Source organism: Physeter macrocephalus, unplaced genomic scaffold (genome assembly GCF_002837175.3).
Source record: "Physeter macrocephalus isolate SW-GA unplaced genomic scaffold, ASM283717v5 random_201, whole genome shotgun sequence".
NCBI lineage: Eukaryota > Metazoa > Chordata > Mammalia > Artiodactyla > Physeteridae > Physeter > Physeter macrocephalus.
In genome coordinates this window covers 75,694-88,384 of record NW_021145486.1, presented here as the reverse complement: position 1 = coordinate 88,384, position 12,691 = coordinate 75,694, and the positions used below count along the sequence as shown (strand labels likewise).

At 50.5% G+C, this 12,691-nt stretch overlaps 1 protein-coding gene across 1 annotated transcript in view; it reads left to right on the top strand.

Moving 5' to 3' along the window:
* Positions 1-12,691, top strand: part of CUL9 (cullin 9) — a 38,230-nt gene that overhangs the window by 11,337 nt on the left and 14,202 nt on the right. The window contains 17 exon segments of the mRNA XM_055082644.1: positions 349-545; positions 929-1,146; positions 1,980-2,229; positions 2,319-2,424; positions 2,956-3,183; positions 3,442-3,532; positions 3,656-3,827; positions 5,270-5,375; positions 5,669-5,764; positions 5,968-6,143; positions 6,572-6,705; positions 7,066-7,245; positions 7,431-7,540; positions 7,620-7,802; positions 7,928-8,088; positions 8,350-8,650; positions 8,652-8,856. Of these exon segments, the coding sequence (XP_054938619.1) occupies positions 349-545; positions 929-1,146; positions 1,980-2,229; positions 2,319-2,424; positions 2,956-3,183; positions 3,442-3,532; positions 3,656-3,827; positions 5,270-5,375; positions 5,669-5,764; positions 5,968-6,143; positions 6,572-6,705; positions 7,066-7,245; positions 7,431-7,540; positions 7,620-7,802; positions 7,928-8,088; positions 8,350-8,650; positions 8,652-8,856 (2,914 nt within the window).

The following is a 12,691-nucleotide window of genomic DNA, read 5'->3' as shown; positions in this document are numbered from 1 at the left end:
CTGTTGTGGCCTCTCCCGTTGCGGAGCACAGGCTCCGGACGCGCAGGCTCAGCGGCCATGGCTCACGGGCCCAGCCGCTCCGCGGCATGTGGGATCCTCCCAGACAGGGGCGCGAACCCGGTTCCCCTGCATCGGCAGGCGGACGCGCAACCACTGCGCCACCAGGGAAGCCCTGTTGGCTTTCTTTTCTTTTCTTTCTTTTTGATGTCCCATCACTACCTCTTTCATTTCTATTTGCAAACAGCTCAGCTGCCCCAAAGTTTGAGGCCTAGAATGACGGCCTGGCTCTCCCCTCCTCTGCATGGTGGCTTTGCCCACTCCTGACTCTGCCTTCACATCCCCTCGCAGGCACTGAAGATGCTGGCCATTGCCAGCTCCTCGGAGATCCCCACTCTTGCTGCCGGCCGAGATTCTATCCACCCTTTGTTTGATGCCCAGATGACCAGGGAGATCTTTGCCAGCATTGACTCGGCCACACGCCCAGGCGCTGAGAGCCTGCTCCTCGCCGTCCCTGCTGCCGTGATCCTGATGCTGAACACGGAGGGGTCAGGACCTCCCCTTCCAAACTCCAAACTCCTGCTAAGCCCCAAGCCCTGCTGCTCCCCTGCCCAGGTCTCATGCATTCCACAGAAATTCCCTTCATGTCGTTGCCTCTGGATGAAATGTGGTGGCCCTCTCTGGCTGTTGTTAGAAGAGAGGCCAGTGGTTGAGGGTAGGGAGATTCCAGAGAGATCAGAGACACCTGCTCTTCCTTCCTGGAGTTGGGAGGAGTGACCTGAGGTCAAGAGGCCAGATGTCTGGCCTCAGGGGGACCCCCGGAGCCCCTCCCTCCCCAGCTGCAGGGCTCCTCCCTCCAGGAAGTTGGCTTCCTGCTTCCATTGCATTCACTCTCTTTCAACTTCTTCCTGGGTCACCTTCCTCCTCCCAGGTGCTCCTCCGCGGTGAGAAACGGCCTGCTCCTCCTCAACCTGCTTTTGTGTAACCACCACACTCTGGGAGACCAGATCATAACCCGAGAGCTGAGAGACACCTTGTTTAGACACTCAGGGATAGCGCCGGGGACAGAAGCCATGCCCACCACACGCACCATCCTCATGATGCTTCTCAATCGCTACTCGGAGCCACCGGGCAGTCCTGAGCGTGCAGGTACCATCGGGGAGGCGGTGGTTGTGCTGAGGAATCGGTCCCCGCCCGTGGCCAGGAGGGCTCAGGTTTACATCCTAGTACTGTGCTGTAAAGACACGATGAACGTTCAGGAAGTGAGTGAGGATTTTGGTGCTCAAGTTAGGTCTCAAGGAGAACTTCCTGACCAAGAGGAGAGGGAGACTGTAGAATAGGTACAAGGAAATTGCCTTCTCTGAATGGCTTTAAACATAAAAGGGTTCCCATCTGTCTGGGCTGGGTTTGGTCCACTCTTATTGGACACTGGAAGGTTGGTTGAAATGACTTCGAGAGAGGCCTTCTGTAGAGGAATTGTAGCTTATGGTACAGAAAGTTGGTGACTAGAATGTGAAATACTGATGCCATAGGGAAGAAACCTTTTCGTATTTAACAAACAAGGGAAACCTGGAAGTATGGGGGCAAATCAGAATAAGCACTGTGTGTCTTTTAGTCTGTACATCTGAAGCCGCCGTGCGAGGTAGGATAGGGATGTGACTGTAGTAGCTGATAGTTATTGACTTGTGTAATAGCAAAGCTGACAGTTAATAATAAAAGGTAGTTGTGTGACTATGAGATTAAAACTGTGCTGTTTACCTTGACAGTTTTTGCCATACTAATTTTTTTTACAGATGTAGTTAGGTATATATTTGGTGCCACAAAAGAAAATCCCCTACAGTTGAGTAGAAACTTCAGACATCCTCACAACGGGAGGACAATTGGGGGGCGGCAGTTATTTTCTGCATCTGCTAGTTTCTCAGTTTGACCAATTTGTATGACCCTCCTTCCTACCCTTTTTTGCCTTCTGTGTGTCTGAGCAGCAGCACTGGAGACACCTGGCACCCAGGGCCAGGATGGGTCCCCTGAGCTACTGATCCGATCCCTGGTGGGGGGCCCGTCTGCAGAGCTCCTCCTGGACTTGGAGCGTGTGCTGTGCCGAGAGGGTAGCCCAGGGGGTGCCGTGAGACCCCTCCTCAAGCGCCTCCAGCAGGAGAGCCAGCCCTTCCTCCTGTTTCTGCGGACTCTGGACGCCCCCGGGCCCAACAAAACTCTGCTGCTGACGGCGCTGAGGTGAGAGGCCAGCTCGGGGGCACCCGTGCGTCAGGGGCAAGGGCAGCTGGCAGACTGCAAGGACTTCACTTGTTTCCATCCCTCACCAGGGTCATGACCCGGCTGCTGGATCACCCGGAGGCCGTGGTCCTTCCCTGGCACGAGGTCTTGGAGCCCTGCCTCAACTGTCTGAGTGGCCCCAGCAGTGACTTTGAGGTACCAGAGCCCTGGCAAGGGTGGGGGAGGGAAAGGCAGCCTCTGGACACCAGCTACCTAGTGAGGTTCTGGAGGGCACAGCGCAGCCTTTCTGGATGAGTCTGGAAACTGGGAGGGGCGTGTAGGAAGGAGACCAGCGTCATCTGAGCGTCTCCAGAACTGAGGCCTTCTGGCTGCACCTGAATTTTAAGATTCTGGGTTTAGGAGAAGCCCACGTTCACCAGTCCACGCAGCCCTTGCTCTCCGCCTTTGGGGTTTGTGCCTTGTGGAGCAAGGCTCAGACACCGAGGTTGGCTCCTCAGATAGCTTGGTCCTGGCAGGAAGAAGCCCGGGGAGCTGCGCCCGAGCTCTGCCCCTGCCAACTCACTCTGGAGTCCCGGCACCCCAGTGTTCTGTGCCAGCCTGGCTTTGGTACTCTGCTTTCAAGTTCTCCAAAACCTCAGCCACCACGTCCCCATTTCTAAACCCACCCCTCAGCCTGTACAGCCTGCCCCTTGTTTCCCTACGTTAATCTCTGTGGCTCTGGGCCAGATTGTTCAGGAGCTGCTCTGCTTCCTGTATCGCCTGGCTTCCATGCACAAAGACTATGCGGTGGTGCTCTGCTGCCTGGGAGCCAAAGAGGCCCTCGCCAAAGTCCTGGACAAGCACTCGGCTCAGCTGCTGCTGGCCTGTGAGCTGCGGGACCTGGTGACAGAGTGTGAGAAACACGCCCAGCTCTATAGTAACCTCACCTCCAGCATCCTGGCTGGCTGCATTCAGGTGAGGAGGTGTGTGGGTCCGGAGCTGAGAAGTAAGCCAGAAGCAGGGGAAGGTGGTTCAGTGCATGTCCCTGTTTGGCATAAGTAGTAGCAAATCTAGGGCACTTGTTCCCCAACCTTTACCCCACATGGTTCTGTTCTGCCAAAATTTGGGAAGAAAGGGGTTGAGTGTTCTGCTGCCCCTTGATTCTTTCTCCACATGTGTTTCCATGTCTCTGCCCCCTCCCCACACCCCTTCTCTCCGATGTCCGGGCTGCAGATGGTGCTGGGCCAGATCGAAGATCACAGACGAACCTACCGCTCCATCAACATCCCCTTCTTTGACGTGTTTCTCAGGCATCTTTGCCAGGGTTCGTGCCCCCATCTACTTTCTCCTGCTGCCATCCCAGCATCTGCTCCCCCCTTCCCTTCCTGCTCCCTAGTCCCCTTCCTTTCTTCTCTATCAACTAACCAGGCTTCCTGCTTGCCTGCAGGCTCCAGCGTGGAGGTGAAGGAGGACAAGTGCTGGGAGAAGGTGGAGGTGTCCTCCAACCCGCACCGGGCCAGCAAGCTGACGGACCGCAACCCCAAGACCTACTGGGAGTCCAACGGCAGCACCGGCTCCCACTACATCACCCTACACATGCACCGCGGTGTTCTTGTTAGGTGTGGGCGTGCCCATGTCCATGTGTGCGTGTGTGCCCTCACACGTGCATGTGCACACACACGAATATTCTGATATGCCCCAGTACACATCCTCAGAGGATTGCCCACATACACACAACCCCGACTGAACCCCTATGCCTGAGGGACACGCTGAAACCCATTTTGTGCAGTGAACGTAGACACGTTGGCCTAATCTCCCTGAGCTAAGTGTAGACCTCCCCCCACTCCCCAAGCCTGTGCCGTGCTCCCCTACAGGTCACATGTCACTGCCCTGTGGTTTTGGTCGAGGGAGAGCAATGACTCTCTTATCCACTCCTCCCGTGGGCATTTGTTTATTGTGTACTCTGTGCCAGGCACCCTGCAAGGGTCTGGAGCTGCACGGACAGTAAGATAAGGGGCCCGTCTTCAGGGAACTTACAGTCTTGTTGGGGAGCCAGGCTGGAAAATCAGTAAGAAATAGAGTAAGAAAAAAGTTACGGTTGATGTGTGCACTGGATCCTGATGCCAACTGAAAGCTCAGAGGAGGCTGCGGGAAGGAGGGGCTGACTGGGTTGAGTTTGCAGTAGAAATTGATGAGGTAAATAGAGGGCAACGAATACTCCAGGCCGAGGGACGGCGTATGTGCAAAATGGAAGCAAGAAACAATGGTGTATTTGGGGGAACTTTAAGTAATTGTGTTTGGCTGGAACGAAGGGTGTGTGTAGTGAAGTGGCAGGAGAGGAAGCCAGAGGCAGAGCCGGACAACAGAGTTCTGTGATCTAACAACTTTGAGCTTTATTCTGAAACTTGAGGAGCCACTGAAGGATTTTAAGAGGGAAAGAGACGAAAGCAGGCTTTTTAATTTAGAGAACTCTGGCAGTTATGCGAGTTTGGGTGGCAGGCTGGGAGAGAGTTGGAAGGCTTACTGAGTGATGAACGTTCAGTGAGGCGGAGGGGACGGGAATAGATGGTGAGGAGGTGGTGGACTGGGAGAGCTTGAGAGGTGACGTCTACAGCGCCTGCCACTGACTGGATGAGGGCGGCCGCGAGGGAGAAGTCATGTGTTCTAGTTGGAGAACTAGGTGGATGGCAGTTTTCTTTCCCAGGAGAGAGAAATAGGAAGAGGAACAGGTTTCTGCAGACAGACGACCGGTCCGTGTGGGCATGTAGGCTTGGAGGTGCCTGTGGGCGCGACATAGAAATGTCTGTTGGATGCATGGCGTGAAAGCTCAGGAGAGCGGTCTAGGGTAGAGATGTGGATTTGGAGTCATTAGGGTGTGAACTTTCAGCTGAAACTATGGGTTTACATGAAGCCACTTTGGGAGAGGATAAAGGGAAGAGCGGGGGTCTGGGGAAAACTGACGCTTAAGCAGAGGACAGGAGTCTGAAGAGGAAGTGGTGGGCTGAAGTTCTGAACCAAGACCAGGGCCCTGGTTCTGACTGATTCCTTTTTCCTCTGCCAGGCAGCTGACTCTGCTGGTGGCCAGCGAGGACTCAAGTTACATGCCGGCCAGGGTGGTGGTGTTTGGGGGTGACAGTGTCAGCTGCATCAGCACGGAGCTCAACACGGTGGGGACCCTGTGCCCCGCTTCCCCTTACTCTCCATCCTTCTGTTGGTCCCGGGGCCTTATCAGAAGGACCCAGTCCGTGGGGAGCTCCCACATCCCTTCCTCCCAGGCAGGCACTGCCTCGTAAGCAGCGAGAATAGAATTAGAGCTGTGGAGGCGTGTAGATCCACGGGCGCAGGGCGGGAGAGGTGAAGGGCACACACTGTCACAGACTTGGTTGCTGTCAACAGTCCTTCCCATTCCGCTTCTGCAGGTGACAGTGCTCTCTCTACCTCTTCTCCCCTGCCCCACCAGGTGAACGTGATGCCCTCCGCCAGCCGGGTGGTCCTCCTGGAGAACCTGAACCGCTTCTGGCCTGTCATCCAGATCCGCATAAAGCGCTGCCAGCAGGTGGGGCGAGGGCAAAGGCTGGGGGCTGGGGACCAGGAGGAAGCACAGGGTCTCCGCAGTGCCTGGATTCTCCAGCATTCAGGCCAGGCTCAGGCCAAGGGTCCTCCTTGGTCTGCTTGTGGATGGCCCAGGAACCTGTTGCGTTCCAGAGATGTGGGAATGTCTCCAGGGAGCCGAGGGTGTGAGGCCTGTGCACATTGCAGGGCGGCATCGACACCCGGGTTCGGGGCGTGGAGGTCCTGGGCCCCAAGCCCACTTTCTGGCCGCTATTCCGAGAGCAGCTGTGTCGCCGTACATGTCTCTTCTACACAATTCGGGCACAAGCCTGGAGCCGGGACATTGCAGAGGACCGCAAGCGCCTCCTCCAGCTCTGCCCCAGGTGAGTGGGCAGGAGGCAGGCAGGGAGGAGAGGGAATGGTTAAGGGAGCAGGAGATGTGCTTCAGGGGAGTCTAAAGGGTAAAGCGGCAGCCGGGATCGGGGACAGAGCAGAGATGAGAAGTGTGTGCTGAGGCGGGAAGCAGGGGGAGCCGGGTAAGGGACTGGCTCGGCGCGGGGTGATTGGGAGTTGAGCGTGCTTGAGTGGAGGCCTCAGGGAAGTCTTTAATCCTTGACCAGACACTCTTTGTTCCCAGACTGAACAGGGTTTTGCGCCACGAGCAGAATTTTGCCGATCGATTCCTCCCTGACGACGAGGCCGCCCAAGCACTGGGTGCGTGAGAGGGGTAGCTGGCGATCTTAGGCTGGTGGACACGGGAGTCACTTAGGCTTCCAGCCCCCAACACCTTCCTCCCCACTCTTCTCCCCAGACTCAATGGGGCTCTACGTCAGGAGCAGAATTTTGCCGATCGCTTCCTCCCAGACAGTGAAGCTGCCCGAGCACTGGGCAAGACCTGCTGGGAGGCCCTGGTCAGCCCCCTGGTGCAGAACATCACCTCCCCCGGTAACCGTCCCCACCCCTGGCCCAACTAACCCGCTCCTCGTAATTATTCCCAGGGCTGACCTGAGTTAATGCTCTTGGTTCTTTTGGTTCCTGTCTTTATCCCTGAAGGCTTGTCACCTCAGTGTTCCTCTCCTTCCTGCCCCAGGGACTGCTCCCTGAGACTCTGGTATTTGAATTCTCCCCCCCCACAACCTGTTCCCATGTCCCCAGACTCCAGCTGAAGCAAACCTTGGTGAGGGGAGGACGAAGGCCCTGCTGCCCCCAAATCCTTTTTGTACAATCACTCCTTCTCTGTCCTACTCCTGGGCTCTCCCTTCCCCATCACCCATGGAGACCTGTTTCTGACCCATCTTCTTTTAGATGTGGAAGGTGTGAGCTCCCTGGGGTGGCTGCTGGATCAGTACTTAGAGCAAAGAGAGAGCTCTCGGAACCCCCTGAGTCGAGCAGCAGCCTTTGCCTCTCGAGTCCGTCGCCTTTGCCACTTGCTGGTGCATGTGGAGCCTCCTCCTGGGCCTTCTCCTGAGCCGTCCACTCGGCCCTGTGAGTCCCAGTCGTGGCCAGTTGAACTAAGAATCTGGGCAGCGGTGATATCTGACTCCTCTCTCTCCTGGGTTTTACTCATCCTTTCTGTTTTGCCATGGGCCTTCCAAGGGGTCAGTTCCCAGGACGCTGGGACTCGCCCAGGGGCTGAGGTGAACCCCATCCTTTGACCTCTGTGTCCACAGTCAGCAAGAACAATAAGGGTCAGGACCGGAGCCCTGGGCCTTCACCAGTTCTTCCAAGCAGCAGTCTGAGGAACATAACCCAGTGCTGGCTGAGTGTGGTGCAGGAGCAGGTGGGCAGAGGGAGCTGAGGTCGGGCGGGAGTGAGGCTGCTGGGCTGCCCCTTGGATGCAGTGTCCCCTCTCTCCTCAGGTCAGCAGGTTCCTGGCTGCGGCCTGGAGGGCGCCAGACTTCGTGCCCCGCTACTGTAAACTCTACGGGCGCTTGCAGAGAGCAGGCTCGGAGCTCTTCGGGCCCCGAGCAGCCTTCATGCTGGCCCTGCGCAGCGGCTTCTCGGGCGCCTTGCTACAACAATCCTTCCTCACCGCTGCCCACGTGAGTGCTGGGGACCGCCGGCTTCCCAGTCCGTTTCTGCTCTGCCTTTTCACCTCCTTCCACCCGCCACCCTTCTACTCCACTCCCTCTTCATGGTTTGCTGCTGCCCTTCCCATTGCCCCCAGATGAGTGAGCAGTTCGCCAGGCACATCGACCAGCAGATCCAGGGTGGCCTGATGGGTGGAACCCCTGGAGTGGAAATGCTGGGGCGGCTCCAGTGGCACCTGGAGCCCATCATGGTCCTCTCTGGCCTGGAGCTGGCCACGACATTTGAGCACTTCTACCAGTGAGTGCAGGGCTGGAGAAGTAGGGCATGGGAGGCATAGAGTCTAGAGAAGGGGGAGACTTGAGTCTTAGAGGGAAGGTGAGGGAGGAGCAGTAGGGAGGAGAGATTAAGATGCAGAGATGGCCGTGGCACTGGTGGGAAGGACGAGCTGAGGGATGGCCTGTGACGCAGGCAGGCTACAACAGAGGTACCTACGTTCTGGAGCAGGGGGCCGTGCTGAGCCCCCACACTGAGGCTCAGCCTGGGCTGTGCATGCTGCAGGCACTACATGGCGGACCGTCTCCTGAGCGTGGGCTCGAGCTGGCTGGAGGGGGCCGTGCTGGAGCAGATCGGCCCCTGCTTCCCCAACCGCCTCCCCCAGCAGATGTTGCTGAGCCTGAGCACCTCGGAGGAGCTGCAGCGCCAGTTCCACGTGTACCAGCTCCAGCAGCTGGACAAGCTGCTCTTGGAGCAGGAGGATGAGGAGGAACAGGGCCTGGAAGAAGAGGAGGTGAGAGCAAGGGAAAGAGTGGGAGAGCAGGAGAAGACTAGACCAAAGAAGGGAACCCAAGAGCCCTTGAAATCCTTCTGTCTCTCAGGAGGAAGAGGAGGAAGAGGAGGCTGAGAAAGAACTATTTATCGAAGATCCGAGTCCAACAGTTTCTGTACTGGTCCTGTCACCACGCTGCTGGCCGGTCTCTCCACTCTGCTACCTGTACCATCCCAGAAAGTGCCTTCCCACAGAATTCTGTGATGCCCTTGACCGATTCTCCAATTTCTACAACCAGAGTGAGGAGATAGGGACAGGCATTTGGAGATTGGGGTGAGATTTGGGGTGGTATCTCAGAGAGGAAGAGAAGAGGATCTTTGGACAGGAATGTGTAGATATGAAGAAAAATAGTCTCTAGAGAGAACTATCTCTTAAGGAAGGGTGGAAAAGTGTGGGTTACATCTTCATTAATTTCTCTCATTTTCTTCAACTTTGTATGAATTTGTTCTACTTTTCTTTTTTTAACTTCAAGTTGCATTCTTACTTAATTTTTAGTCCTTTCAGACTTCTGATTTTCAAATGAGACTATTTAAGGCTATTCATTTCCCTCTCAACATTACTTTAGCTGCATTCAGTAAGTTTTTTGGTTTTATTTTTTTTTAGTTTTTTTTGACGTATAGTTAGTATTCAATGACGTGCACAAATCTTAATTATAGCTTAATGAATTTAATGTCCATATGCCCTCCCATAACCACTCCCCAGATCAAGATGCAGAACATTTCCAGTACCCCAAAAGCCTTCCTCCTTCATGTCCCATTTCTAGTCAGCATCTTCTTCCAAGAGAAATTATTCTTTTTCCCTTTATCATCATAGATTTTTGCCTTTAAGCATCAGGTAAGTGGAATCATAGAGTATGTATTCTGTTGTGTCTGATATCTTTCACTCAACATAACGTCTGTGGGAGTTATTCAGGTTGTCAGTTATGTCATTACTTTGTTCTTTTGCATTGCTTAGTCATATTCCACTGCATGAATGGTGGACATTTGGGATGTTGCATAAGTTTTTGTCACGTAGTACTTTATTATTGTTTAGTTCTAAGAGTTTTCTAGTTTCCATTTTATTTCTTTGATTTATTAGTTTTTTTGAAGTATATTTTAAAATATTTTATTTATTTGGCTGTGTTGGGTCTTAGTTGCGGCATGCGGGATCTTTCCTTGAGGCACGTGGGCTTCTCTTTAGTTGTGGCGCATGGGCTCAGTAGTTGCAGCATGTGGGATCTCTAGTTGTGGCTCGCAGGCTCCAGAGTGGGTGGACTCTGTAGTTGCGGCACGTGGGCTCTTTAGTTGTGGTGCGTGGGCTTAGTTGCCCCGTGGCATGTGGGATCTTAGTTCACCGACCAGGGATTGAACCTGCGTCCCCTGCATTGGAAGGCGGATTCTCAACCACTGGACCACCAGGGCAGTCCCGGCAGTATATTTTTAAATTTCCAAACTTTTACTTTGCTTAGTTATCTTTCTGGTTTAGATTTTAACCTTCATTCCCTTGTGGCCAAAGAACATGATTTCTATGATTCTGAATCTTTGCAATTTATTGAGACTTCCTTTACGGCCCAGTAGATGGTCAGATTTTGTAAGTGTTCTATGTGTGATTAAGAAGAATGTGTATTCTTCAACTGTTGGATATAGATTTCTGTATATTCCACTAAATTGACCTTGTGTTGTTCAAATCTGTAACCTTATTCATTTTTGTCTGTTTGCTCTATTACTTAGAGAAGTATGCTAAGATCTACCGTTATAATAGTGAATTTAAAAATTTCTAATCATGTCAGTTTTGCTTTATATATTTTTTGACTGTATTATCAGATACAAGCTTAAAATCATTTAACAGTGCTGTCCAATAGAGCTTTCTGCAATGATGGAAAAGTTCTTTTCTGTGCTGTTCAATATGACAGCCATTTGTGTCTGTTGAGCACTTGAAATGGGACTAGTGTGACTGAGGAGCTCGATATTTAATTTTATGTACTTTAACCAGTTTAAAGTTAAATAGCCACATATGGCTAGTGGCTACCGTAATGGACTATGCAGGTTTAGAATCTTCATGGTCAGTTAAGCCTCATTATTGTGAAATGACCATCTTTCTTTCTAGTAAAGATTTTTCTCTTAAGGTCTATTTTTATCTGGTATTAATAGTATACCAGCTTTCTTTTTAAAAAAAATTTTTTGGGGCACGCCGCACGGCATGCAGGATCTTAGTTCACTGACCAGGGATGGAACCCATGCCCCCTGCAGTGGAAACGTGGAGTCTTAACCCCTGGACCACCAGGGAAGTCCCTATACCAGCTTTCTTTGATTAGTATCTTTCTAGTGTATCTTTTTCTATCCTTTTACTTTTTTTTTTTGGATTCATCCTTCTTTTAGGTCTCTTTTATTGTGATAAAATATGAATAGCAAAGTTTGCCGTTTTAACCATTTTAAAAAAGTATAAAATTCAGTTGTTCCTTTACTTGAAAATTTTTTTATTTGGAAATAATTCAAATTTACAGAAAAATTGTAAGAATAATATAAAGAGCACTCATATATTCTTTATCCAAGTTTACTTTTTGTTAACTTTTCACTCCATTTGCTTTTATCATTTGCTCTTTGTGTACATATACATATCTATAAATGTGTATATGTATGTATATGTGGTATGTGTATACTTTTTTCTCATGAACTGCTGCATATATGCTGGCTCTTTGCCCCTAAATAATACACATTTCCTCAGAATAAAATGTTCTCTTATAAAACCGCAGTACATTTATTACTTTCAAATATTTAACATTCATATAATAACTTTTAATCTACTTTCCATATTCCAATTTTGTCAATTACTCCATAATCTCTTTTTTTTTTTTTTTTCCCAGTCCAGGAGAGGATCCAGTCTAGGATCACCCGTTATGTTTAGTTGTCATGTCTCTAGTCTCCTTTAGTCTGGAACAATTCCTCGGCCTTTCTTTGTCTTTTATGATGTTGACATTTTGGGAGAATATAATCCTTTAAAATTTTCTAAGTAGTTCCTATCTTAAGTTGGTATATTTCCTCATGATTAGATTCAAGTTATGCATTCCTGGCCAGAGTACTAACTGATATTAATACTTCTCAGAGTATTACATCTGGAAGCACAGGATTACCATCTGTCCCTTGTTTGTGATGTTAATTTTGACAACCTGGTCAAGAGGTTGTTTGATTTCTCCACTATATAGTTAATATTTTTTCCCTTGCTACTATTAATAAGCAATCTGAAGGTCCTGCTGTATAGCACAGGGAACTCTGCTTAATGTTATGTGGCAGCCTGGATGGGAGAGGAGTTTGGCAGAGAATGGATACGTGTGTATGTATGGCTGAGTCCCTTTGCTGTGCACCTGAAACTAGTCACAACATTCTTAATCGGCTATACTCCAATATAAAATAAAAAGGTAAAAAAAAAGTAAGCAATCTGTTGGCAGTATACTTTAAAACATGCCAATATTCCACTCTCATCAGAATTTCCCCCAGTAGCATTTTACTTTTTTTTCTTTTTTTTTTTTGGCAGCCTCTGTGACTTGTGGATCTTAGTTCCCCAACCAGGGATTGAACCCGGACCCCAGCACTGAGAGCGTGGAGTCCTAACTGGACCGCCAGGGAATTCCCTCATTTAACTTTTAACTTTACCATACTCTTATATTTTAGGAATGTGTCTCATAAGTACCTTGAATTTGTTTTTTTAATCAACCTAATAATCTCTTTTTGAATTGTCAATTTTTGTCTATTTATAATTATTATGAGTAATGACATATTTGGCTTTTATTTTTAACCTCTTAGTTCACCCTTCTTATTAATTTTAAATTTTAGTTATTTCATATACACAAAAGAGTATATAAAATGTACAGGTAAAGCCAAAAAAAAAAAAAAACAAGGAACACCTTTATAGATGTGATTCTGCCCTGAGGTTTTATGCGTTTTATTATTTTGGATTTTAAAAATTCCTTTTTTGTCTCTATCAGTTTTGGAAGTTATGCATTCTATTTCTATAGTTGATTGCCCTTATTTTATTTTTTGTTTTGCGGTACGCGGGCCTCTCACTGTTGTGGCCTCTCCCGTTGCGGAGCACAGGCTC